The 23,940-nt window shown below is 44.1% G+C and overlaps 1 protein-coding gene across 4 annotated transcripts in view; it reads right to left on the reverse strand.

Moving 5' to 3' along the window:
• TAOK3 (TAO kinase 3) overlaps positions 1-23,940 on the reverse strand; it is a gene marked incomplete at its 5' end in the record, with an annotated part of 113,104 nt that overhangs the window by 37,377 nt on the left and 51,787 nt on the right. For 2 of the 4 annotated variants that reach the window (XM_080717651.1, XM_080717650.1), the window contains one exon: positions 11,583-11,717. In XM_080717651.1, coding sequence (XP_080573777.1) covers positions 11,583-11,717 — 135 coding nt within the window. Of the gene's footprint in view, positions 1-11,582; positions 11,777-23,940 lie in introns of all 4 variants that reach the window. The other 2 variants (XM_080717649.1, XM_080717648.1) reach the window with 2 other exon arrangements.

Raw genomic sequence — 23,940 nt, forward strand, 5'->3', positions numbered from 1 at the left:
GGTTCTGGGGATTGAACACAAGGGCACTGTACCTCTGAGCTACAGCATTCAGCCCTTTTTATTTTTATTTATTTATCCTTTTTTTTGGGGGGGGTGTCTGGGGATGGAACCCAGAGGCATTTGACTTCCAAGCTACACACCCTGCCCAATTTTTAATTCTTTATTTTGAAACAGGGTCTGAGTTGCGGAGGGCCTCACTAAGTAGCTGAGGCTGTCCACGAACTGCGATCCTCAGGTCTCAGCCTCCCGAATGCTGGGATTACAAGCGTGCACCACTACGCCTGGCTTCCTTTTCATTTTTTATTTTTTTTTATTATTTATTTAATTTTTTTGGTGGTACTGGGGGCGGAACCCAGAGGTTTCCTACATCCAGGCTATACTCCCAGGCTATACTCCCAGACCTATTTTTATATTTTATTTGGAAACAGGGTCTCACTAAGTTGCTGAGAGCCTCACTAAGTAGCTGAGGCTGGCTTCGAACCTGTGTGATCCTCCTGTCTCAGCCTCCCAAGCGCAGGGATTGCAAGCGTGCGCCACCACACCCTGCCAGCCCTTTTAATTTTAAAACAGGGTCTTACTAAGTTGCTAAGGCTCGAAGCTGCACAATCCTCCTGTCTCAGCCTCCCAAATACTGTGATTACAAGTGGGTGTCACCATGCCAGGCTTTAAGAAAGCCAATTTTTATCATTCTTTGTGGTTTACAAAAAATGTTTCATACGCCTTCATAAGAATTTTTTTTTAGTACTAAGGATTAAATTTAGGGGCATGCTACCTCCAAGGTCTAAAATATTTTATTTTTATTTTATTTTTTGCGGGTCTGGGGATGGAACCCAGGGGCATTTGACCTCCAAGCTACACCCCCCGCCCTATTTTTTAAAATTTTTTTTATTTTGAAACCGGGTCTCACTGAGTTGCAGAGGGCCTCACTAAGTAGCTGAGGCTGTCTGCGAACTGCCATCCTCTGGTCTCAGTCTCCCAAATGCTGGGATTACAAGCGTGCGCCGCCACGCCTGGCATCTAAAAATTTTTTATTTTTTGAAACAGGTTCTTGCTCTTTTGCGAAGGGCTTCACTAAATTGCTAAGGCTGGCTTCGAACCTGTGATCCCCCTGTCTCAGCCTCTCAACTACTGTGATTCCAAGAATTGTGCCACAAGGTCCTGTAGTTCTTTGAATTGCCCGAGGAAATTTACATCCCCAAGGCAGAGCAATTGCAGCTACTTTCTGTCATGAAGTAATGGAGGGAGTCAATCCTCCAAAAAGTCAACGCCGGGCAGAAAGGTCCATCTAAATGACAGACGAGGTCAGGCGTGGTGGCACACGCTTGTCATCCCCGCGCTTGGGAGGCTGAGGCAGGAGGATCGCACAGGTTCGAAGCCAGCCTCGGCTACTTAGTGAGGCTCTCAGCAACTTATTGAGACCCTGTTTCCAAATAAAATAGAAAATAGGTCTGGGCGTATAGCCCAGAGGTAGAAAATCCCCTGGGTTCTACCCCCAGTACCACACAAACACACACACAAAAAATCCTCAGCAGTTTAGCAATACCCTGTCTCAAAAGAAAAAGGGCTGAAGATGTAGTTCAGTGGTAGAGTAACCCTGGGTTAAATCCCCAGATCTGTTAAAATATACATACCTACATAGCTACATACATACATAGGAAGGCAGAAAGCTCCTGGGTTCCATCCCCAGTGCCGCCACCAAAAATAAGTAAATAAATAATAAACAAATAAATAATAAATGACAGATGATTGAGTCCGAACATGGGCAAAAGTTATAGAGACGTGGTGGCTAGTGAATTTTATTTTTATCTTTTGTGGAGCTGAGGACTGAACCCAGAGGCATTCTGCCCTGAGGCTACACACCCTCAGCCCTATTTTATTTTATTTTTTGCTAAGTTGCTGAGGCTGGCTTTGAGCCTGCGATCCTCCTCTCGGTCTCCTGAGGACTGGGGTTACGGGTGCGCACCACCACGCCTCTCGCGGCCTGAAGTCTACCATCACACACAAGTGGGCAGTGCCGGCCTGTCACAGTGGGCTGCTTGGACAAAAGCCCTCGATGTCCCTCACTGGGCAGCCGGCCTTGGGCAAATGACCTAAGGTCTAACCTCCTGGAGCGTTCTGGTCCCCTCATGTGTAAAGAGGAACCGCAGACCGCCGTCCTCTGGGTTGGAGGACTGGATAAGACAGTCTGTCCCAGGGCCTGGCACGCCTGACTCATGGGGAATGTTCAATACATGTTGGTTTCCTCTCTTTTGCCAGACTGGGAGAGTTTTAGTGTTGTTTGTGGCACCGGAGGCTGAACCCAGGGGCATTCTATCTCCGAGCTACATCCCCAGCCCTTTTTATTTTTCATTTTGAAACAGAGCCTCCCTAGGTTGCAGAGTCTCACCACCTTGGCGAGGCTGTCCTCAAATCTTCCTGTCTCAGCCTCCCAAGTCCTGGGTTCCAGGCGTGCGCCGCCTTGCCCGGCTGAGAGCTAAGTCTCTTTCCCTCCTCTGCTTGGCTTGCCTGTGATGGGGATGTAGGTCAGGTTAAGTGGATGCCAGAGAAAGGGGACGCTCTTCAGTAACACTTGACCTGCATCCGCCCCTGGATTCAGTACTCAGCACCAAAAAAAAAAAAAAAAAGAAAAAAGAAAAAAAAAAGAATAGGGATATAGAGTTTTCTCAACTCCCTTTTATCCTTCTCTCCTTCTCTCTTTTTTCTTTTCTTTTCTTTTCTTTTTTTTTTTGCAGTATGGGGGACTGAAACCAAGGGCATTCTACCTTTAAGCTATATCTTAACATCTATTTTTAATCTTTTTTTTTTGAGTGTGTAGTACTGGGGTTCCTAGAAACCCTTCTACCTCCGGGCTACACTCCCAGACACCTATTTTTTATATTTTTATTTGGAAACAGGGTCTCTTAAGCCAGCGAGGCTGGCTTCGAACGTGCGCGATCCTCCTGACTCTGCCACCATGCCCGGGTTTATTTTTTATCTTTTAGTTTGAAACAGGGTCTCACTACTTGCTGAGGCTGGCTGTGAACCAACGATCATCCTGTTTCAGCCTCCCAAGTACTGGGATTACAGGCGTGTGCCACCATGTCTGGTGTGTACGTGTGTGTGTGTGTGTGTGTGTGTGTGTGTGTGTGTGTGTGTGTATGTGGACTTTAACAGATCTGGGTATTTAACTCAGGGTTACTCTACCACTTAACTACATCCTCAGCCCTTTTTGTTTTGAGACAGGGTATTGCTAAATTGATGAGGATTTTTTTGTGTGCATGTGGTACTGGGGGTAGAACCCAGGGGCTTTTCTACCTCCGGCCAATACTCAGAAATCAAGCAAGTCCCCTTTTTTTCTTTCTTTTGTGGTACTAGGGTTGGAGCTCCAAGGGCATTCTACCTCTGTGCTACACCCCAGCCCTATATTTTATTCTTTATTTTGAAGTTTTTTTTTTTTTTTTTTTTGTGGTACTGGGGATGAAACTCAGAGGCTTTCTACCTCCGGGCTATACTCCCAGACCTTTTTCATATTTTATTTGGAAACAGGGTCTCACTAAGTTGCTGAGAGCCTCACTAAGTAGCTGAGGCTGGCTTCGAACCCGTGCGATCCTCCTGTCTCAGCCTCCCAAGCGCGGGGATTACAAGCGTGTGCCAGCACGCCCAGTTTACTCTTTATTTTGAAAAAGAATCTGAGTTGCAAAGAACCTCACTAAGTAGCTGAGGCTGTCTCAAACTGTGATCCTACTCCCTCAGCCTCCCAAATGCTGGGATTACAAACTGCGCCACCATGCCCGGCTGCAAGTCCCTTTTTTAAGATTAAAATTTTTTTTAAAAAGGGCTGGGAATATAGCTTGGAGGTAGAATGCCTCTGAGTTCAATCACCCCCCCCCCACACACACACACATGAGAGAGACAGAGAGGGGGGAGGGGAGGGGAGGGGAGGGGACCGGAGGGGAGGGGAGGGGAGGGGAGGGGACAGAAGGGAGAAAAAGGATTAAAACTTTTTTTTTTTTTTTGGAAACAGGGTCTCTTAAGCCAGCAGAGGCTGGCTTCGAACCTGTACGATCCTCCTGTCTCAGTCTCCCAAGCGCGGGGATTACAAACCAGTGCCACTACACCTGGCTGGATTAAAACTTTTTTAAAGAAAGTTTTTTGTTTGTTTTTGTGGTACTGGGATGGAATCCAAGGGCTTTCTACCTCCAGGATACACTCCCATATGTATTTTATATTTTATTTGGAAACAAGGTCTCACTAAGTCGCTGAGAGCCTCACTAAGTAGCCGAGGCTGGCTTCGAACCTGCGCCATCCTCCTGTCTCAGCCTCCCACATACTGGGATTACAAGCGTGCGCCACCACGACCGGCTTAAAGAAAGTTTCAAGTCATTCAATGCTAACTTATTTAATTCCAGCAAAATTTGACCCTAAAACAAACCATTTATCTAAAGCATAGAGTGAGCCTACCGTGCCCAGTGCATTGCCCTGGAAGGCTGAGAAGCAACTTGTTGAACGTAAAACAGGAACATGGTGGCTAGGAATGCCCCCCTCTTGAGAGAGAAAGCCCATTTACAAGATTAATCATTTGTAAGAGTCAAAAGGATGTGCGTGATGAGAGTGGACCCCTCAGCACTCGGCCCAAATGAAATTTATGACCAGTTCTTAAACACAGTTCAGTGAATCACATGTCGGCAATAGGGAGGTGACATCCAGTCTCGAGAACACCCGAGGAAAGGTGCTTTCAGTTCTTAGCCAAAGTCAAGACCGACACCAGGCAATTTTGTCTTATAACAGAAAACATGACATGAATATCTGTGAATCCAAGTTCTTGGATGGGAGCAGGGCTGCCGGAGATTGCATGCATGCACGCATGCATTCCACACATGTTTATTGGGAGACTTTGGCCAGAAGGAACACTGCAATATTTCCATTAACATCCTCTGGTACAGGATGTGGGGAGGGAACACGTTCTTGACTACTTAGAAGGAGAACTGAAGCTGGGCATGGTGGCCCATCGGGAGGCTGAGACCGGAGGATCGCAGGTTCAAGGACAGCCTCAGCAATCATAGCAAGACCCCCAGCAACTTATGACCCCCCTATTTTTATTTTTTTATTTTTTATTTTTTTGTGGGATCCGGGATGAAACCTGGGGCATTCGATCTACGAGATAAACCCTCTGCCCTGTTTTTTATTCTTTATTTTGAAACAGGGTCTCACTGAGTTACGGAGTGCCTCACTAAGCAGCTGAGGCTGTTCACGAACCCCGATCCTCTGGTCTCAGCCTCCCAAATGCTGGGATTACAAGCGTGCGCCACCACGCCCGGCAACCCCTCCACCCCGTTTTTAAAACAACAACAACAACAAAAAAAAAAAATTAAAAGGGCTGGGGGTATAACTTGGAGGTAGAATGTCCTGAATTCAATTTCCAATATCTAAAAAAACTAATTAATTAATAAAATGGGGCTGAGGGTGTGTAGCCTCAGGGTAGAATGCCCCTGAGTTCAATATCACAAAGAAAAAAAGAAAAGAAACAAACTGAGCTCATGGGAGGTAATACAGTGGCATTTATTGGTTAGGCTCTAACATTTTTATTTATATATATTAATATAGTCTTATGTATCCGGTTTTATAATTAGCTGAATATTTTTGGTGGTCCTGGGGTTCCTGGAAACCCTTCTACTTCCGGGCTACACTCCCAGACCCATTTTATATTTTTATTTGGAAACAGGGTCTCTTAAGCCAGCGCGGCTGGCTTTGAACCTGCGCGATCCTCCTGTCTCCACCTCCCAAGCGCGGGGATGACAAGCGTGCGCCACCACGCCCGGTAGCATACTCCTATTTTAGAATGTGTTTTCCTACTGAATATGGTATACAATCAAGTAAAAAATATAATATTTATATTTGCATGGACAGAACAATGATCATTTTGTCTTCCATGATCATCGGGGCCTCCTCAATAAGGTTCTCTCTGCCCCTCTACCAAAGCTGTGTTCTGCCGTGAATTCACCCGCTCAGCGAGACCCCTGCATCCCGCTGTGGATTTCTGTACAAGGCCAACAGCCGAGCACAGTTCTGGTGGCTCTCTACGGTCTTTAAGCTCTTACATTAGCATCTACTCTAGGAACTGCTGGGGCCCCAGGACATCACAAAATTTTAGGAAGAAATAACATGAGATGTAGTACCAGCCAGAAACATTCTCAGGGTCATTCATAGAATCATCATTAGGATTTCCTTTCACCACCAACAAAACCCCAAGAAAGGCACATCTGGAAGGGCCAGGGAGCCAGATTACTCATTTTAAAGAACTACAGAAACAATTCTTTTCTCCAAATCAGCTCAATAGGAACTTTCTTATAAAAGAAGCATAGACGCCAATTTCCCAGACGCCGTGCCATGCCTTTCCTCTTCCTACTTGTTCAAAGTAAGACCAGTAATCTCTGCCCTCTGAAGATGATAATAAAACAATTACTATTATTATTTTTGTGTCTGTGGTACTGAGATTGAACCTAGGGAGGCACTGTACCTTTGAGCAACACTCCCAGTCTTATTTAATTTCTTTCTTTCTTTTTTTTTTTTTTTTTGGCGGTATTGGGGATGGAACCCAGGGGCATTCTACCTCCAAGTTACACCCAAGCCCAATTTCTACTCTTTATTTTGAAAAGGGTCTCACTGAGTTGCAAAGGGCCTCACTAAGTAGCTGAGGCTGTCCACAAATTACAAAGGGCCTCGCAAGTAGCTGAGGCTGTCCGCAAACCATGATCCTCATGTCTCAGCCTCCCAAATGCTGGGATTACAAGCGTGCAGCACCACTCTGGGCTCTTAATTTTATTTTGAAACCAGATCTTGCTAGGTTGATGAGAATCTCACTACTTGCTGAGGCTGACCTCAAACCTGTGGATTCTCTTGTCTCAGCCTCCCAGGTGTGGTGGCGCACACTTGTAATCCCAGTACTTGGGAGGCTGAGACAGGAGGATCACAGGTTCATGGCTAGCCTCAACTATTTAGTGAGACCCTGTTTCAAAAATAAAGAATAGGCTGGGCCTGGTGGCACACGCTTATAATCCCTGCGCTTGGGAGGCGGAGACAGGAGGATCGTGCAGGTTCAAAACCAGCTGCACTGGCTTAAGAGACCCTGTTTCCAAATAAAAATATAAAATAGGTCTGGGAGTGTAGCCCAGAGGTAGAAGGGCTTCCAGGAACCCCAGTACCACCCCCCAAACAAACAAACAAACAAACAAACAAAATAAAGAATAGGCCAGGCCTAGTGCACAGGCTAACGATCCCAGCATTCGTGAGGCGGAGATCAGAGGATCGTGGTTCACAGACAGCCTTAGCTACTTAGCAAGGCCCTTCACAACTCACTGAGACACTGTTTCAAAAAATACAAAGATTAAACCGGGCGTGGTGGCGCACGCTTGTAATCCCAGCATTCGGGAGGCTGAGACCCAAGGATCGCGGTTTGCGGACAGCCTCAGCTACTTAGTGAGGCCCTCCACAACTCAGCGAGACCTGGTTTCAAAATAAAGAATAAAAAATAGGGCAGGGGCTGTATCTTGGAGGTCGAATGCCCCTGGGTTCCATCCCCAGACCCGTAACAAAACAAAACAACAACAACAAAAAAAACAAAGACTAAAATATGGGACCGGGGATCTAGCTCGGAGGTCGAATGCCCCTGGTTTTCATCTCCAGTACCTCAAGAATAATAAATAAATAAATAAAATAAAAAATAAAAAATAGAGCCGAGGGTATAGTTTAGAGGTAGAATGTCCCCGGGTTCAATCCCCAGCACCACACACACACACACACACACACACACACACACACACGCAATTGTGCCAGAGTGCGTAATAACACAAAATCTCAGTTTTAATAGTAAAATAATAATAAAAGCAGCCCGCAGCAAGAGTCCATAGCTCATGGCTCCATACACATGTGAATAACTCACTCAGAAGCACACTATGAAAAGTAATTATGAAGGGGAAAACACAAAGCTAGGCTTCTTCTAGAGTTTTTTGTGGAAGAAGCAGGCCCACAAAGCAAACTTCAGGAAAAGTCTTTTTTTTTTTTTAAGTAGTTTGCAAATTAATTCAAAATATATTCTTGCCGGGTGTAGTGGCATACTCCTGTAATCCCAGTACTTGGGAGGCTAAGACAGGAGGATCACGGGTTGCAGGACAGTCCTGTAAGTGGTGAGAATGTCAGCAACCTAGCAAGACCCTGTTTCAAAACAAAAAATCAGGCGGGCCTGGTTGCGCATGCTCGTAATCTCAGCACTTGGGAGGCTGAGACAGGAGGATCGCAGGTTTGCGACCAGCCTCAGCTGCTTAGTGAGGCCCTCTGCCACTTAGTGAGACCCTGATTCAAAAAGTAAAGAATAAAAAATAGGGCTGGGGGTGTAGCTCTGCAGTAGAATGCCTTTGGGCACAACCCAGCACTGCAAATACATACATAGATTCATACATACATACATACATACATACAAAAAATTAAATTAAAAAGGGGAGAGGTGTAGGTCAGAGAATGTCCCTGAGTTCAGTCCTTAGTAACACACACACACACACACACACACACACACACACACACACACACACATTCTCTCCCTGTCTCTATCTATCTATATAATGACAAACTAATATCTAAATTCTCTTTTTGCTCTCACTTTGGGACCTCTCTGTGGCTTGTTAGCGCCTCTACTAGAAGATTATAAAGAAAAAATAAAGCCCAAACCACTTCATACAGTGTTCTTACCAAGTATGAGAAGCGAAGGGAGTTTTCAACAATGATACGGTTATTAACACTGGACCTTCATTTCCCCACAATCTTGTTCTTACTTTTATGTTATTTACGCCATTTTCATTTGAGATGAGATCCATGAACAAACAACAGAATTTAATATATTTTTGATGATGTACTTCTTTATGATATGCTAATATCTTGACGTATACTTCCATTACAACTAGCTTTTAAAATAATATAATGGGTACTGAAATTATAGTATTTGGTATTACCATTATTAATTATTATTATTGTGGTACTGGGGATGGAACTCAGGGATATTCTACTCCAAGCTACTATACTTCCAGCCCTTTTTTGAAACAGGGTCTCACCAGATTGCTGAGTCTCGCTACATTGTTAAGACTGGCCTCGAACCTGCAATCCTCCTGTCTTAGCCTCCCAAGTACTGAGATTATAGTGCACGCCACACCCAGCTTGTAATTGATATAATACATTAAAATAGCCATACGAACAGTTATAGTGTCCAAAACGGGACATGGAACCATAAGACACCATGCCAGGTTTTCCTTTCCGTTCATTTATTTTTCTCCCCCAAGCCACTGGACACAAATACCGCTGAACTCTGATGAACTTCCTTCAATGCCACCATGCCTCCAACAGCATCCTATTTGGAGAGGGCGGGCTACAAAACACCTTGCATCTGTGGCTACGGCAACGGCACATCAGCTCTTCTGGTTTTTTTGTTTTTTTAACTTACTATCGGGGGGCAGAGGCCTTGTAGCAAATCACAACTCCATCAGAGAGGTGGTCGCCGGCGGGCCTCTGGGTGAGCATCCTGAGGCCTGTCGGATTCGGAAGGGCCCCTGAGGACGCTGCCCACAGCCTGGAGTGGCCTGGCAGGCAGGCGCCTTTTATCCTCCACAGAGAGGAAGACTGTGATGGCTGATCCACGCACAGAGAGCCCTGGGTGAGTTCACAGATGCCAGCGTGAGATTATTCTGGCATGACCGTAGTAGGGAGGGCGGAGAGTCATGAATATATGATGTGGAAATGAGGGTGTGGCAAACGGGATGAGGAGAGAGCCCGTCCCAGAGGGGCAAATCCACTGGGTGTAATGTCTGCCTCCACGGAAAACCTGCTTACGGTGTGCCGACACTCGGCGGTTCTCTCTCTTCGACAGGAGCAGGTTTGCATAAAGGGGCAAGAGTCTGTGGTAAGTAGTCACAGTTCCCTCAAACACCATATTTATTCTGTGGTTCGATATCCTGGCATGAAGGTAATTATTATTTAATCAGCCCATGATGTTGTATTCAGACTCAAAAGCACATTTCTCTTTCTTTCTTTCTTTCTTTCTTTCTTTCTTTCTTTCTTTCTTTCTTTCTTTTTTTAGGTGTGCTTAACAACAGTTAGCAAATACAGAGTGGACATTTTAAGATCTCCATGACACAGTATGGCATTCCTTTAAAATGAAAAATTGCCCTTCCGAGAGATTACAAGAAACTTCTATATAAAGAAACTTAAGAGTGGGATTATTTATAAGCAGTCTAAATTAAATTGCTTGCCTTCAGACACAGCAGGCACGAGCAATAGGTAGGTGCTTTTAACTTCCATTTTTCTTAGAGTTGGGCTTTTAAAGAGTAGAATCCATTCTAAATTTCAAAGATAATCAGAGCCCGGAAAGACTTGAGAAATCAAAAAAGTAGAAATCAGGTTTGAAAAATAGGACGAGAGAAAACGGCTCATTTCTGGGTCGGCCTCGGATGATGTCATCATAGGTTCTAAATGTAATAGCCAAGCAGTGTTATACTAACTCTTGCAGCCCATGTGACCTCTCATATCAATTTGGACAAAACAACTAATATTTCAATAATTTTCTGGCTGAGAAGTGAGAGCGGGGAGGGAAAGATTAAAAGAGAGTTGAGAACGCCAAAGATGAAATGATGTGTGTGTGTGTGTGTGTGTGTGTGTGTGTGTCTGAGTGTGTGAGTGTGTGTGTGAGCGCACGCGCAGGCGTGGGGGGCCAAGGGGAGGAGGCACGAAAACTAACTCTTCCAGCACACACCCCTCTTGTTACTACAAGGGCATCCAGCAATCACATTTGCAATAGTAAAAATGCCGAAGAAACCTGCCGTCCCTCTCCTTCCACGATCGCCCCTATCCTCTCCCACAAAGCCCTTCTGGCTTTATTGGTGCCAGGAAATCCTTCAGGGGTTAAATGGGGAAGTGCAGCCACTACCATTGTTGCAATAAATAAATGAATGAACCAGAACGAACCAGAAATCCATCCCTGGGTAGCGTGCATCTGATTTGTTTTTCCCTACAATTACAGACATAAGCCAGCAACCATATATTTCTAAAAACTGTCTTTTATCTTTTGATGTGTGTGTGTGTACATTAGAGACACACATGCATCTATACAAAAAGAAAGCACAGTGCCCTGCACACACACACACACACACACACACACACACACACACACACACACCTTTAAAAAATATTTTTAGCATTCCTTATTTCAATGAAAAGACATGCAGCTGAAAAAATTAAATAGGCTAGCAACTCATCCAAAAGGCCTTATATTTTGCAGACAGCATCTACAAATACACAATCACACACACACACACACACACACACACACACACACACAAAGGTTTTTTTTTCCTCCATGCCACAGACGATGCTAAAATATCTGAAATCAGGTTGCTATGCCAACAATTTTTTTTTTCTCTAAAATGAATAAAATTATTAAGAGGGAGAAAACATTCCCGGCTCCTTTCCTCTCATCCATGAAGCCGAGAAGGCTCAGGGAGGGCGAGAGGCTGCCAGACGGGGAGGAGGGAGGCAGGGAAGGTGGTAGAGGGGTGTTTGCTTACCAAAGATGCTGATTTGATCGTGGCAAAGCGCTCTCGGTTCCGGTAGTGGAGGGCCTGGCTGTGAACAGACGGGGTAGGCCGCAGCTCAGGCCTGGGGTCGCCGTGGCCCGCCTCATCCCTTATGAGTACATGTTCCTGCAGAAATGGATAAAAACAAGGAGAAAGTCCAGCTGTGCTCTTTCCTCGCCGGCTGCCTCTCTCTCACCCCTCTTTCTGCACAAGCACTGCTGTTTGAAATGCATAGTTTAGCTCTGTGCTAGTCCCCGCAGCACCCACGGTACAAAACCAACAAGCGGCACATTGCAGCCTTCAGTTAGGGATGTCAGCTGATCGCTAGTGGGACGCCTTCTCAATCCCTGGCAGGCTTTTTCTTTACCTCCAGAATTACATATATGCAAAAGAAAAAAAGAATCGAAAAAACAATGCACTGTACAGATTCCTTAGCACGGTTTGCTTAAAACGCTGCAGCCAAATGATTCCTTTAAAAATGTCATGTCCATGTCTAGCAAGGAGGAAGCTGGTGGCTTTTGACATAAAAGCGAGCCTCCGCCTCATTCCCTTGAAAGATCTGCGTTCTCAATTGGATTTTATTTGAGATCTGGTCGGTAGGATCATCGTTCTGCCTAGAACCAGTGGAGCCGTGTGCTGGGCTGCCTCTCTATCTTGTGCTGGGAAGATTCGGCAGTCACTGAGGGATCCTGCTTTCCAGTCATGATCGTACACAGTTCTAGCACCTTCTCTCTACAGCTTCTGAAAGGATTTTTTTTTTTTTTTTTTAGATTTAAAGAGACAGGCGTACAATTTCAACCGAACGCTACTTTCCACCGATTCTCCCTCAACTCAGCATCGGTATGTCACCGGTGTGAGTAAAAGCTGGAATTGGATGTCCTTGTCTGATTTAATCAAGTCCCCGCTCCTTGATAGGCAAAGATGATTAATCTTATTCTAACGCCCCGAGAAAAAGCACACTTCCTGGAAGGATAGATAGTAATGGATGTTTCTTAAATGCAACTGAAATGACTTTTAATAAAGGGGAAAACGCTTTCAAAGGACAAGGCTCCCAAGACATGAAAGATGAAGTGGTCAGTCAGAAAGGAGCTCTCCCCCCAGTAACGTGCGGCTCCGAACATGTACAACCACGGGGGATTTTTAAAGAGCCCACGTCCAGGAGGGGGAAGGAGGAAGTCTCTCCTTATCTCCCCAGGGTTTTAGGAGAAACCATTTACGAGAGGTCAATTTTGTATCGTGTCCACTTAAAAGAGATTCAAATTACCCTTTCCTTCATCAGCAAACAAGAACTTGTGAGGTTTAAAAAAATATAAAATTGTATTATTGTCTACAATTTGGAGATGTCAAAATATACAGATTCGTTGGAGGGGGGAATTAAATCTTATTTCCAGATTTTTAGGCAAAAGTCAAGATCTGGGACTAAATTGATCACTGGGCTGATTTTTCTCTTTCCTCTTCTTTTACATTTAAAACGTTTTGATGCATTGGGAAGGTATTTACCATTATATCTCTGCTTAGACATGTTCTTTATTTATGTATTATAGTTCAAATAATGAAGAGACCTGTAGGAGACTTGCTACTGTGGGCATCTCTCTATATATTGGAAATTCAAGGGACAGTCCACAGCTTTTCTGTCCAAAAATACAGCCACTAGCCACATGTGGCTATTTTAATTACAATGAAATAAAATGTAAAACGCAGTTCCTAAGGGGCCCCAGTGACAACCCAAGCGTTCATTAGCTATAGTTAGTGGCTACCAGATTGGGCAGCAGAGATACAGAACGCTTCCATCATTGCAGAAGTTCTATTAGGTCGCGAATAGCTTAAAAATACTTCCCTTTGCCTATCTTTTTAAAATAAAAAAAAAAGATGCACAAGGGGTCAGTTATAATTATTGTATATTATTTCCTGGGAAATTGGAATGGTTATTTCACAATAACCATGAAAGATGAGGTGTGTGGTTGGGATTCATGCAGTGGGTTCAAGGTTCTAAAGAGGCAGGCACTAAAAATCTGCCATGATTTCCTTCGTGTACGTTTATTAATAAATCATATATATATATATCCAAAGTCAAGCTTATTTAATATGATAGTCCCTAGAAAATCACAAAGCTTTTATTTTATTTTATTTTTTTGTGGTACTGGGGATTGAACCCAGGGTCATATTATCTCTAAGTTATACCCTCACCCCATTTTTATTTATTATTACTTTTATTACTGTTTTGTGGTACTGGGGATTAAACCCAGGGGCATTCTACCTCTAAGATATACCCTAGCCCTATTTTTCTATTTTTAAATTTGAAATAGGGTCTCACTAAGTCTCGGAGAGCCTCACAAAGTATCTGAGGCTGGTCACAAACTTGCGATCCTCCTATCTTAGCCTCCCAAGTACTGGGATTACAAATATGTGCCATCACGCCTGGCCCTTATTTTATTTTATGATTTTATTTTGTTGCTGGGTGAGGATTGAATCCAGGGGTATTGTACCTTTGAGCTATACCCCCAGCCCTATTTTATTTTTATTTTAAAAAAAGTTCTCACTGGGTTGTTGAGAGTCTCACTACTGGCTAAGGATGTCCTCGAACCCACGATCCTCCTGTCTCAGCCTACAAAGTACTAGGATTACAGGCATGTGCCACCACGCTCGGGTAACTTTTTTATTTTTATTTTATTTATTTATTTATTTATTTATTTATTTATTTATTTATTTATTATTTAGTGGTACTGGGGTTCCTGGAAGCCCTTCTACCTCCAGGCTATACTCCCAGACCTATTTTTATATTTTTATTTGGAGACAGGGTCTCTTTCGCCAGCGCCGCTGGCTTCAAACCTGCGCGATCCTCCTGTCTCCGCCTCCCAAGCGCGAGGATTACAAGCGTGCGCCACCATGCCTGGCATTATTTTTATTTTTAAATGCCATGGGGGACTGAAACCAGGGCCTGTGCATGCCAGGCAAGCATACCACAAGGGTTACATCCTCAGCCCTTTATATTTTTGAAAAGTTGGGTAGGCTGGCTTTGAGTACTGGATCCTCCTGCCGCAGCCCCCTGTGTAGCTGGGATGGTAGGAGTAGGCCAGGGTAGTCAGCTTTGAGCTGTGCACACTTAAGATTAATAATGGAAAGGGCAGCAGATGATGGTTATTTTTCAACAAGGATGAGGGGGCCAACATCACCTTTGATTAATTACTTTAGAAAATGAAGAACAAATATTTTATCAAGATCAAATATATAGCTTGGTTATGGTTATAATTTCTGTGTGTGGATGTGTGTGTGTGTGTGTGTGTGTGTGTGTGTGTGTGTGTGTGTGATGAAACCCAGGGGTGTTCTATCTTCGAGCTATACTCCTAGCTCGAAGTTTTAAATTTTTTTATTTTGTCAGAGGGTCTTGTTACCTCTTTGAGGATCTCACTAAATTGCTGAGGCTGGCCTTGAATCGGAGGTCTTCTGTTTTAGCCAAGTCCTGATCATTTATCTTAAAAATATCATCCAGCCAGGCATGGTGGTCCATGCATGTAGTCTCGGAATTTGGAAGGCTGACACAGGAGAATTGCCGGTTTCAGACCAGCCTGAGGAACTTGGTGAAGCCGTCCACAATATAGTGAGACTCTGTTTCAAAATAAAAAATAAAAAGTGCTGGGGGTGTTGCTCAAAGGTAGGATGTCCCTGGGTTCAATCCTAGGACTACAAGAGGGGAAAAAAAAATCATACAGGAAGAAACAAGATCATTCCTTCAAATTTCTTTTTTTTTTTTTTTTTTTTTTTTTGCGGGTCTGGGGATGCAACCCAGGGGCATTCGACCTCCGAGCTACAGCCCCTGCCCTATTTTTTATTCTTTATTTTGAAACCGGGTCTCACTGAGTTGCAGAGGCCTCACTAAGTAGCTGAGGTTGTCCGCGAACCGCGATCCTCCAGGTCTCAGCCTCCGGAATGCTGGGATGACAAGCGTGCGCCACCACGCCCGGCTTCCTTCAAATTTCAATATCACTAGGGACTCAGTTTTACGTATAACCGCGTGTTGACCTGGTAAATTCACAACATTCTATTGTTGTAAAAAAAAAATAAACAGCAGATAAAATAAAAAGAAAAACGGTTGCTGTGTTTGCTCAAAATCATCAGCGTAAATTATGAAGTTTGGCTGGGTGCGGTGGCGCACGTCTGGAATCATAGCACTGGGGAGGCTGAAACAGGAGGATCACGGGTCTGAGGCCAGTCTCTGCAACCTGGCAAGACTCTGCTTCAAAATAAAAACTGAGTGCTCACTTTGGCAGCACACTGGAATGTTACAGAGATTAGCCTGGCCCCTGGGCAAGATGACAAGCAAACCCATTAAACGTTCCATATTTCTAAAATAATTTTTTTAAAAAAGTAAACTTAAACTCTAACAACCCTATTAAAAAAATGAAAAAGACCTCGCTGAAAGGAAAAAGTAGAAGTAGACCTCAAAGGTAGAATGGCTCAGGGTTCAGTTCCCAATATCCCCGCTGCCACACACACATAAAAAATAAAAACTAGCCGGGCGTGGTGGCGCACGCCTGTCATCCCCGCGCTTGGGAGGCGGAGACAGGAGGATCGCGCAGGTTCGAAGCGAGCCACGCGCGCTGGCTTAAGGGACCCTGTTTCCAAATAAAAATGTAAAAATAGGTCTGGGAGTGTAGCCCGGAGGTAGAAGGGCTTCCAGGAACCCCAGTACCACCAAAATAAATAAATAAATAAATAAATATAAATAAAAATAAAAACTAAACTTTAATATAATGAAATACATGAAGTAGGAGGCACTTTACCATCATATCCCTGAGAAGGGGCTTTACTTTTATTTAGTATTTTCCCATTAAACGTTTGACATTGTGTGCACGCATGCGTGTGTGTGTGTGTGTGTGTGTGTGTGTGTGTAGTTAGTACTGAGAATTAAACTCGGGGGCATTCTGACTCTGAGCTACACCCCGGCCTTTTCTTTTTTCTTTTTTTCTTTTTTTTCTTTTTCTTTTTCTTTTTTCTTTTTTTTCTTTTTCTTTTTTTTTTTTTTTTTTGCAGTACTGGCATTCTACCTTTGAGCTATACCCCCAGCCCTATTTTTTTAGTCATTTGTGGTACTGGGGTTCCTGGAAACCCTTCTACCTCGGGGCTACACTCCTAGACCTATTTTATACTTTTTTTTTTGGAAACAGGGTCTCTTAAACCAGCGCGGCTGGCTTCAAACCTGCGCGATCTTCCTGTCTCCACCTCCCAAGCGCTGGGATTACAAGCCTGCGCCACCACGCCCGGCTTTATTTTTTATTTTTTGAAACAGGGTCTCACTGAGTTGTGAGGGGCCTTGCGGAGGCTGTCTGCGAACCTGCGATCCTCCCGTCTCCACCTCCCAAATGCTGGGATTGCAAGCGTGCGCCACCACGCCTGGCTCCTCGGCCCTATTTTTTAAATTAATTAATCAATTAATTAATTTAATTGTGGTACTGGGGATGGAACCCAGGGGCCTTCTATCTCCGGGCTATACTCCCAGACCTATTTTATATTTTATTTGGAAACAGGGTCTCTTAAGCCAGCGGAGGCTGGCTTTGAATCTGCGCGATCCTCCTGTCTCAGCCTCCCAAGCGCGAGGATTACAAGCGCGCGCCACCACTCCCGGCCCTATTTATTTTTTAGTCTTACTAGGTTGTGGAGAGTCTTGCTAAGTTGCTGGGGCTGGCCTTGAACCTGCGATCCTCTTGTCTCAGCCTCGCAAGTGCTGGGACTGCAGGCATGCACCCCCATGCCCAGCTGACACCAAGATGAAGGTGTACGGTGCAGCCACTGCCTGGAGCCGAGTCTGACCTGAACTTGGCCCTGGCAGCCTCGCTCTGGCCCTCGGGGTCTGGCTCTAGCTTAGCACGGCCCTCTTCAGCCTTGCTCAGTCTGTCTCTGGGTAAGTGCAGATGCGACTTGAGACTGAGCACCCAGTGTACTCAGCACCCAGTGTGGTGCTTATACTTAGTAGGCACTCGGTAAATATTTGCTGAATCAATAAACTTAAGTATAGGGTTCTGAGGAGGATTTTGAGAAAACGACATTTTCTCTTGGATTATTTAAACAGTATACAAACTTGTATACTATATACTTGTATACTGTATACTTGGTAGTAGTTTTAAGGAAGTCACAAAATAGGGCTACACATACAAACGCCTCTCTCTCTCTCAAATACTGGGATTCCAGGTGTGTGCTACTACACCTGGCTCTTTTTTTGTTTTGAATTTACCAACAGGGTCTCACTAAATGGCTGAGGTCATCCTCAAACCTGCCATCCTCTTGTCTCAAACTCCCAAGTGCTGGGATGTCAGGCATGCGCACCGCGCCCGGCTTCATTTCACAATTATTAACGATTGTGGAAGCAGGAGCAGTCAGGAAAACCTGGGGCTGGCGGGGGGAGAGGGAAAAGGGTGTCCAAGCGTGGAAGGTGACCAGGATCTGAGGATGGAGAGGTGCCTGCGGGAGGCGCCGGGCTCTGTGCCTTCACCTGCTCCTCTGCCTTCACTTTGCCAAATGTGAGAACCCACTGGTCTGTTCTGCAAAAATTGCAGGAAGGGTCATGGCAGAGAGTGGAAATCCGACCACGGCCGTCCTCTCAAGGATGCTTTTTTCTCCCTCAAAAACTGGTAAAAATTGTGTTAGGAGTTAGGGGAGAATGATTTTTTTTTAATAAACATCGTCGTAGCTGGGCGTGGTGACACACCTGTAATCCTAGTATTTGGGAGGCTGACAGGAGCATCACAGGTTTGAGGACAGCCTCAGCAAATAGTGAGACTCTCATCGACCTAGTGAGACCCTGTTTCAAAATAAAACAGGGCTGAGGGTGTAGCTTGGAGGTAGAATGCCCCTGGGTTCAATCCTCAGTGCCACAAAAACAAACAGGGAAATAAGTAAAGTAAATAAATAACTGATTGGAGGTTAGGCATATCTAAATAACATTGAGGAATAATGTTTTTGGCATAGTAAAGGCTTATGTTCTATATAAACAGAAGGCACAGCCAAGGTCTAAAATGATTTTAGACGTCAACAAAATATAAGCAGAGCTTTTCTGTTGTTGAAATTCCGGTGGTGTGATGGAACTCAGGGCCTCGTGCATGCTCGGTAAGCACTCTACCACTGAGCTACGTCACTGTGTGTGTGTGTGTGTGTGTGTGTGTGTGTGTGTGTGTGTGTGTGTGTGTGTTACTGGGGATTGGGTACCCAGGAATTCTACCTTTGAGTTACACTTCCAGCCCTATTTTTTATTTTTATTTTGAAACAAGTTTTCACTAAGTTGCAGAGGGCCTTACTAAGTAGCTGAGGTTGGCTGCAAACCAATTCTACTGTCTCAGCCTCCCAAGTACTGGGATTAAAAGCACACCTGCGCCACAACATTTGGATTTAAGTGTGTGTGTGTGTGTGTGTGTGTGTGTGTGTGTATACTTAAATTTTTGTGTGTGTGGTACTGGGGTTCCTGGAAGCCCTTCTACCTCCGGGCTACACTCCCAGACCTATTTTTACATTTTTATTTGGAAACAGGGTCTCCTAAACCAGTGTGCATGGCTGGCTTCAAACCTGCGTGATCCTCTTGTCTCTGCCTCCCAGACGCGGGGATTACAAGCGTGCTCCACCACACCCGGCTTTTATATTTTTTATAATATAGTATAGCCTGGAGGTAGAAAAGCCCCTGGGTTCCACCCCCAGTGCCACCAAAAATAAACAAATAAACAAATAAACAAACAAACAAACAAATAAAAAATAGGGCTGTGGGTGTAGCTCAGAGGTACAATGCCTCTAGGTTCAATCTCTAGTACCACCAAAAAATAAAATAAAAATAAATATAAATATATAAATATATACATATATACATACATACAGGTATTGGAACCCAGGGCATTCTACCTCCAAGCTATGCACCAGTCCTATCTTTTATTCTTTATTTTGAAACAGGATCTCAATGAGTTGCAAAGGGCCTCACTAAGGCTGTCTTTGAACCTGCACAATTCTCCTCTCTCAGTACTGGGATTACAAGCGTGCGCTAACACGTCTGGCTAAAATATACCTTTTAATTGACAAATTAAAAAAAAAAATAAGAGCCGGGCGTGGTGGCGCACGCTTGTCATCCCCGCGCTTGGGAGGCGGAGGCAGGAGGATCGCGCAGGTTCGAAGCCAGCCGCGCGCGCTGGCTTAGGAGACCCTGCTTCCAAACAAAAATGTAAAAGTAGGTCTGGGAGTGTAGCCCGGAGGTAGAAGGGCTTCCAGGAACCCCAGTACCACCAAAAAAATAAATAAATAAATAAAAAATAAAAAAAATAAGAAGCTGGGCATGGTGGTGCACACTTGTAATCCCAGTATGTGGGAGGCTGAGACAGGAAAATCATCGCAGGTTCAAGGACAGCCTCAGGAATTTAGTGAGACTCTCAACAACTTAGTGAGACCCTGTTTTGAAACATAAAAATAAAAAAGGGCTGAGAGGTAGATCTCAGAGGTAGAATGTCCCAGGGTTCAATCCCCAGCACCACACATATACACAACACACACACACAATAAAGTAAAAGCTGGGTGTTGTGGCACATGCCTCTAATCCTGGTACTTGGGAGGCTGAGACCGAAGGACCATGGGTTCAGGGACAATTCCAGCAAATAGTGAGACTCTTGTCAGCGAAGTGAGACCCTATTTCAAAATTAAAAAATAAAATAAAAGCCGGGCGTGGCGGCGCACGCTTGTAATCCCCGTGCTTGGGAGGCAGAGACAGGAGGATCGAGCAGGTTCGAAGCCAGCCTCAGCTACTGAGTGAGGCTCTCAGCAGCTTAGTGACACCCTGTTTTCAAATTAAGTATAAAATAGGTCTGAGAGTATAGCCCGGAGGTAGAAAGCCCCTGGGTTCCACCCCCAGTACCACCAAAAATAAATAAATAAATAAATAAATAAATAAATACATACATACATACATAAATAAATAAAAATAAAATAAAATAGGGCTGTGGGTGTAGCTCAGAGGTAAAATGCCTCTGAGTTCAATCTCTACTACCACCAAAAAATAAAATAATAAAAATAAAGTAGAGCGTGGTGGTGTATAGCTGTAATTCAAGTACTTGGGCGGTTGAGACAGGAGAATCACAGATTTGAGAGCAGCTTTAGCAAGTAGTAAGACTCTCATTAACCTAATAATGCTGTGTTTCAAACTAAAAAAAAAATACATCTATAGATATATAAATACACAGATAGATAGAGAGATAGATATTTATATATGGCTGGGGTTTAGCTTGGAGGTAGAATGCCCCGGGGTTCAATCCCCAGTAAAAGAAAATAAATAAATAAATAAATAAATAAATAAATAAATAGGTAAACTATTTCAGATCTATAATCTGACTACAGTTAAATCTCCTTGGTTGTAATAACTAGGTGGACAAACATTTCTTCATTCTTACTCCTGTGTGCGTGTGTATTTTGCGGTACTGAGGATTGAGCCCAGGGTCATTCTACCTCTGAGCTACATCCCCAGCACTATTTTTAAATGTTTGTTTGTTTGTTTATTTATTTATTTTTGTGGTACTGGGGGTGGAACCCAGAGGCATTCTACCTTCAACCTACACCCCCCACCCTGGTTTTATTTCATATCTGAAAACAGGGTCTCGCTAGGTTGATGAGGGTCTCGCTACTTGCTGAGGTCGTCCTCAAACCTGCGATCCTCCTGCTTCAGCCTCCCAAGTACTAGGAATGCAAGTGTGCACCGGTACAGCAGGCTCATATTCTAGTTTTTATTAAGCATGTTCTTATTGTCTTAGGTATTATTATTGGACAAACTGTATTCAGCAATTTCAAGCCATGGAGATAGAACTGAACTGTAACCCCTTTAATCCACTGCGCTTTATGAAGCAGACCAGCATGAAGCTTAGTATTTGGTACTTAATCTGTGCACTTATTCATCCATCCCATAGTTATATACTGAGTGTTTACACTGTGCCAAGTACTCTTCTAGTGTTAGAGTGTGGGACAAGGGAGGCCCAGTCCAGGTCTAACAGAATTGACATTGTAGTCAAGAAATAAGCAACAAACTGACAACAATATAATCTTACATCCTGGTGAGTATTCAAAATAAAGCAAAATAATCTGGGCACAATGGTGCACCCCTGTAATCCCAGTGCTTGGGAGGCTGAGACAGGAGGATCGCAGATTTGAGGACAGTGTCAGCAAGTAGTGAGACTCCCATCAACCTAGTGAGATCATTAAAAAAAAAAAAAAAAGGCCGGGCGTGGTGGCGCACGCTTGTAATCCCCGCGCTGGGGAGGCTGAGACAGGAGGATCGCGCAGGTCCGAAGCCAGCCTCAGCTACTGAGTGAGGCTCTCAGCAACTTAGTGAGATCCTGTTTCCAAATAAAATTTTTAAAAAAGGGTCTGGGAGTATAGCCCAGAGGTAGAAAAGTCTCTGGGTTCCACCCCCAGTACCACCAAAAAAATAAATAAATAAATAAAATAAAATAAAAGAAAAGAAAAATGTAGTGGCGATTGCAGCACAAGTCCTTCTTCTCTATTGAAAGTTTTCTTTGTGAGTGTGGCTCTGGGGATTGAACCCAGGGGCATTCTACCTCTGAGCTACACCCCAGCCTTATTTCCTTGTATTTATTTTTGGAAATGGGATCTTGCTAAGTTGTAAAGGGCCTCACTAAGTTGCTGAGGCTGACTTTGAACCCGCGAACCTCCCGTCTCTGCCTCCCAAGTACTGGGAGACAGGCACATGCCACCTGGCCCAGTTTATTGGAAGATTTTAATAAAAATTATTTTTGTGAGAGGAAAGTATTTCTAAATCTTCAATAAAAAAAAGAAAAGAAGGCCGGGCGTGGTGGCGCACGCTAGTCATCCCCGTGCTTGGGAGGCGGAGACAGGAGGATCGCGCAGGTTCGAAGCCAGCCGCGCTGGTTTAAGAGACCCTGTTTCCAAATAAAATAGGTCTGGGAGTGTAGCCCGGAGGTAGAAGGGCTTCCAGGAACCCCAGTACCACCAAAAAAAAAAAAAGAAGAAGAAGAAGGAGGAGGAGGAGGAAAGAGAGCAGACTTGTCCTGGTTGAAGTGTGGGTAATAACGTTTTTTAAGATTACAGGAGCAGAGGCGTGGCGGCGCACGCTTGTCATCCCAGCATTCGGGAGGCTGAGATGAGAGGATCGCGGTTCGCGGACAGCCTCAGCTACTTAGTGAGGCCCTCTGCAACTCAGTGAGACCTGGTTTCAAAATAAAGAATAAAAAATAGGGCAGGGGGTGTATCTCAGAGATCGAATGCCCCTGAGTTCCATCCCCAGACCCGCCAAAAAAAAAAAAAAAAAAGACTACAGGAAAGCGGAGTGTGGCGGTGCACTCCGCAATGCCCGCACTTCGGAGACGGAGACAGAAGGATCACAAATCACAGGTTTGAGGACAGCCGCAGCAACTTAGCAAGACTCTTAGCAATTTAGTGAGACCCTGTTTCAAAATAATTTTTTTTTTTAAAAAAAGGGCTGTGTTATAGCTCAGAGGTAGAATGTCCCTGGGTTCAATTCCCAGTACCACACACACAAAAAGAAAAGAAAAGAGAAAGGAAGAAAGAAAGAAAAGAAAGAAAGAAAAAGAAAGAAAGAAAGAAAGAAAAGAAAAGAAAGAAAGAAGGAACCTTTAAAATCATACGGACTAAGCCAAGTGTGGTGGCGCACACTTGTAATCCCAGCACTTGGGAGGCTGAGACAGGAGGATTGCAGGTTCAAGGCCAGCCTCAGCAAATAGTGAGATTCTTATTACCTAGTAAGACTGTTTGAAAATAAAAGTAAAAGCGGGGTGTGGTGACGCATGTTTGTAATCCCAGCATTTGGGAGGCTGAGACAGGAGGATCGTGGTAAATAATAGTAATAATAATAATAATAATAATAATAAATAAAAATAAATAATAGGGCTGGGGGTGTATCTCAGAGGTAGAATGCCCCTGGGTTCTATCCCCAGTACTGCAAAATAAAATAAAATAAAATAAAATAAAATAAAATAAAATAAAATAAAAATAGAATTGAAGAGAATAGGGTTGGGGTGTAGCTTGGAGGAAGAATGCCCCTAGGTTCAATCCCCAGTGCCACCCCCAACAAACACATCATACAGAATAAATCATACTTCTTCAGATAAAGAAATTTAGGCTCAGAGAGGTTAGTCTAATATATGACATTCTCTATTAACAGTTTAAGATCCTATTTTATTTACGTTCCTCTGTTTTCAGAATTGAGTAGACATATATATATATATATATATATATATACACTTCCTGAGCCACGCACAGTAGTCCATACCTGTAATCCCAGTACTTGGGAAGGTGAGACAAGAGGATCGCAGCTTCTAGGCCAGCGTCAGCAACTTAG

This window comes from Muscardinus avellanarius (assembly GCF_963383645.1).
Source record: "Muscardinus avellanarius genome assembly, chromosome: 21".
Lineage (NCBI taxonomy): Eukaryota > Metazoa > Chordata > Mammalia > Rodentia > Gliridae > Muscardinus > Muscardinus avellanarius.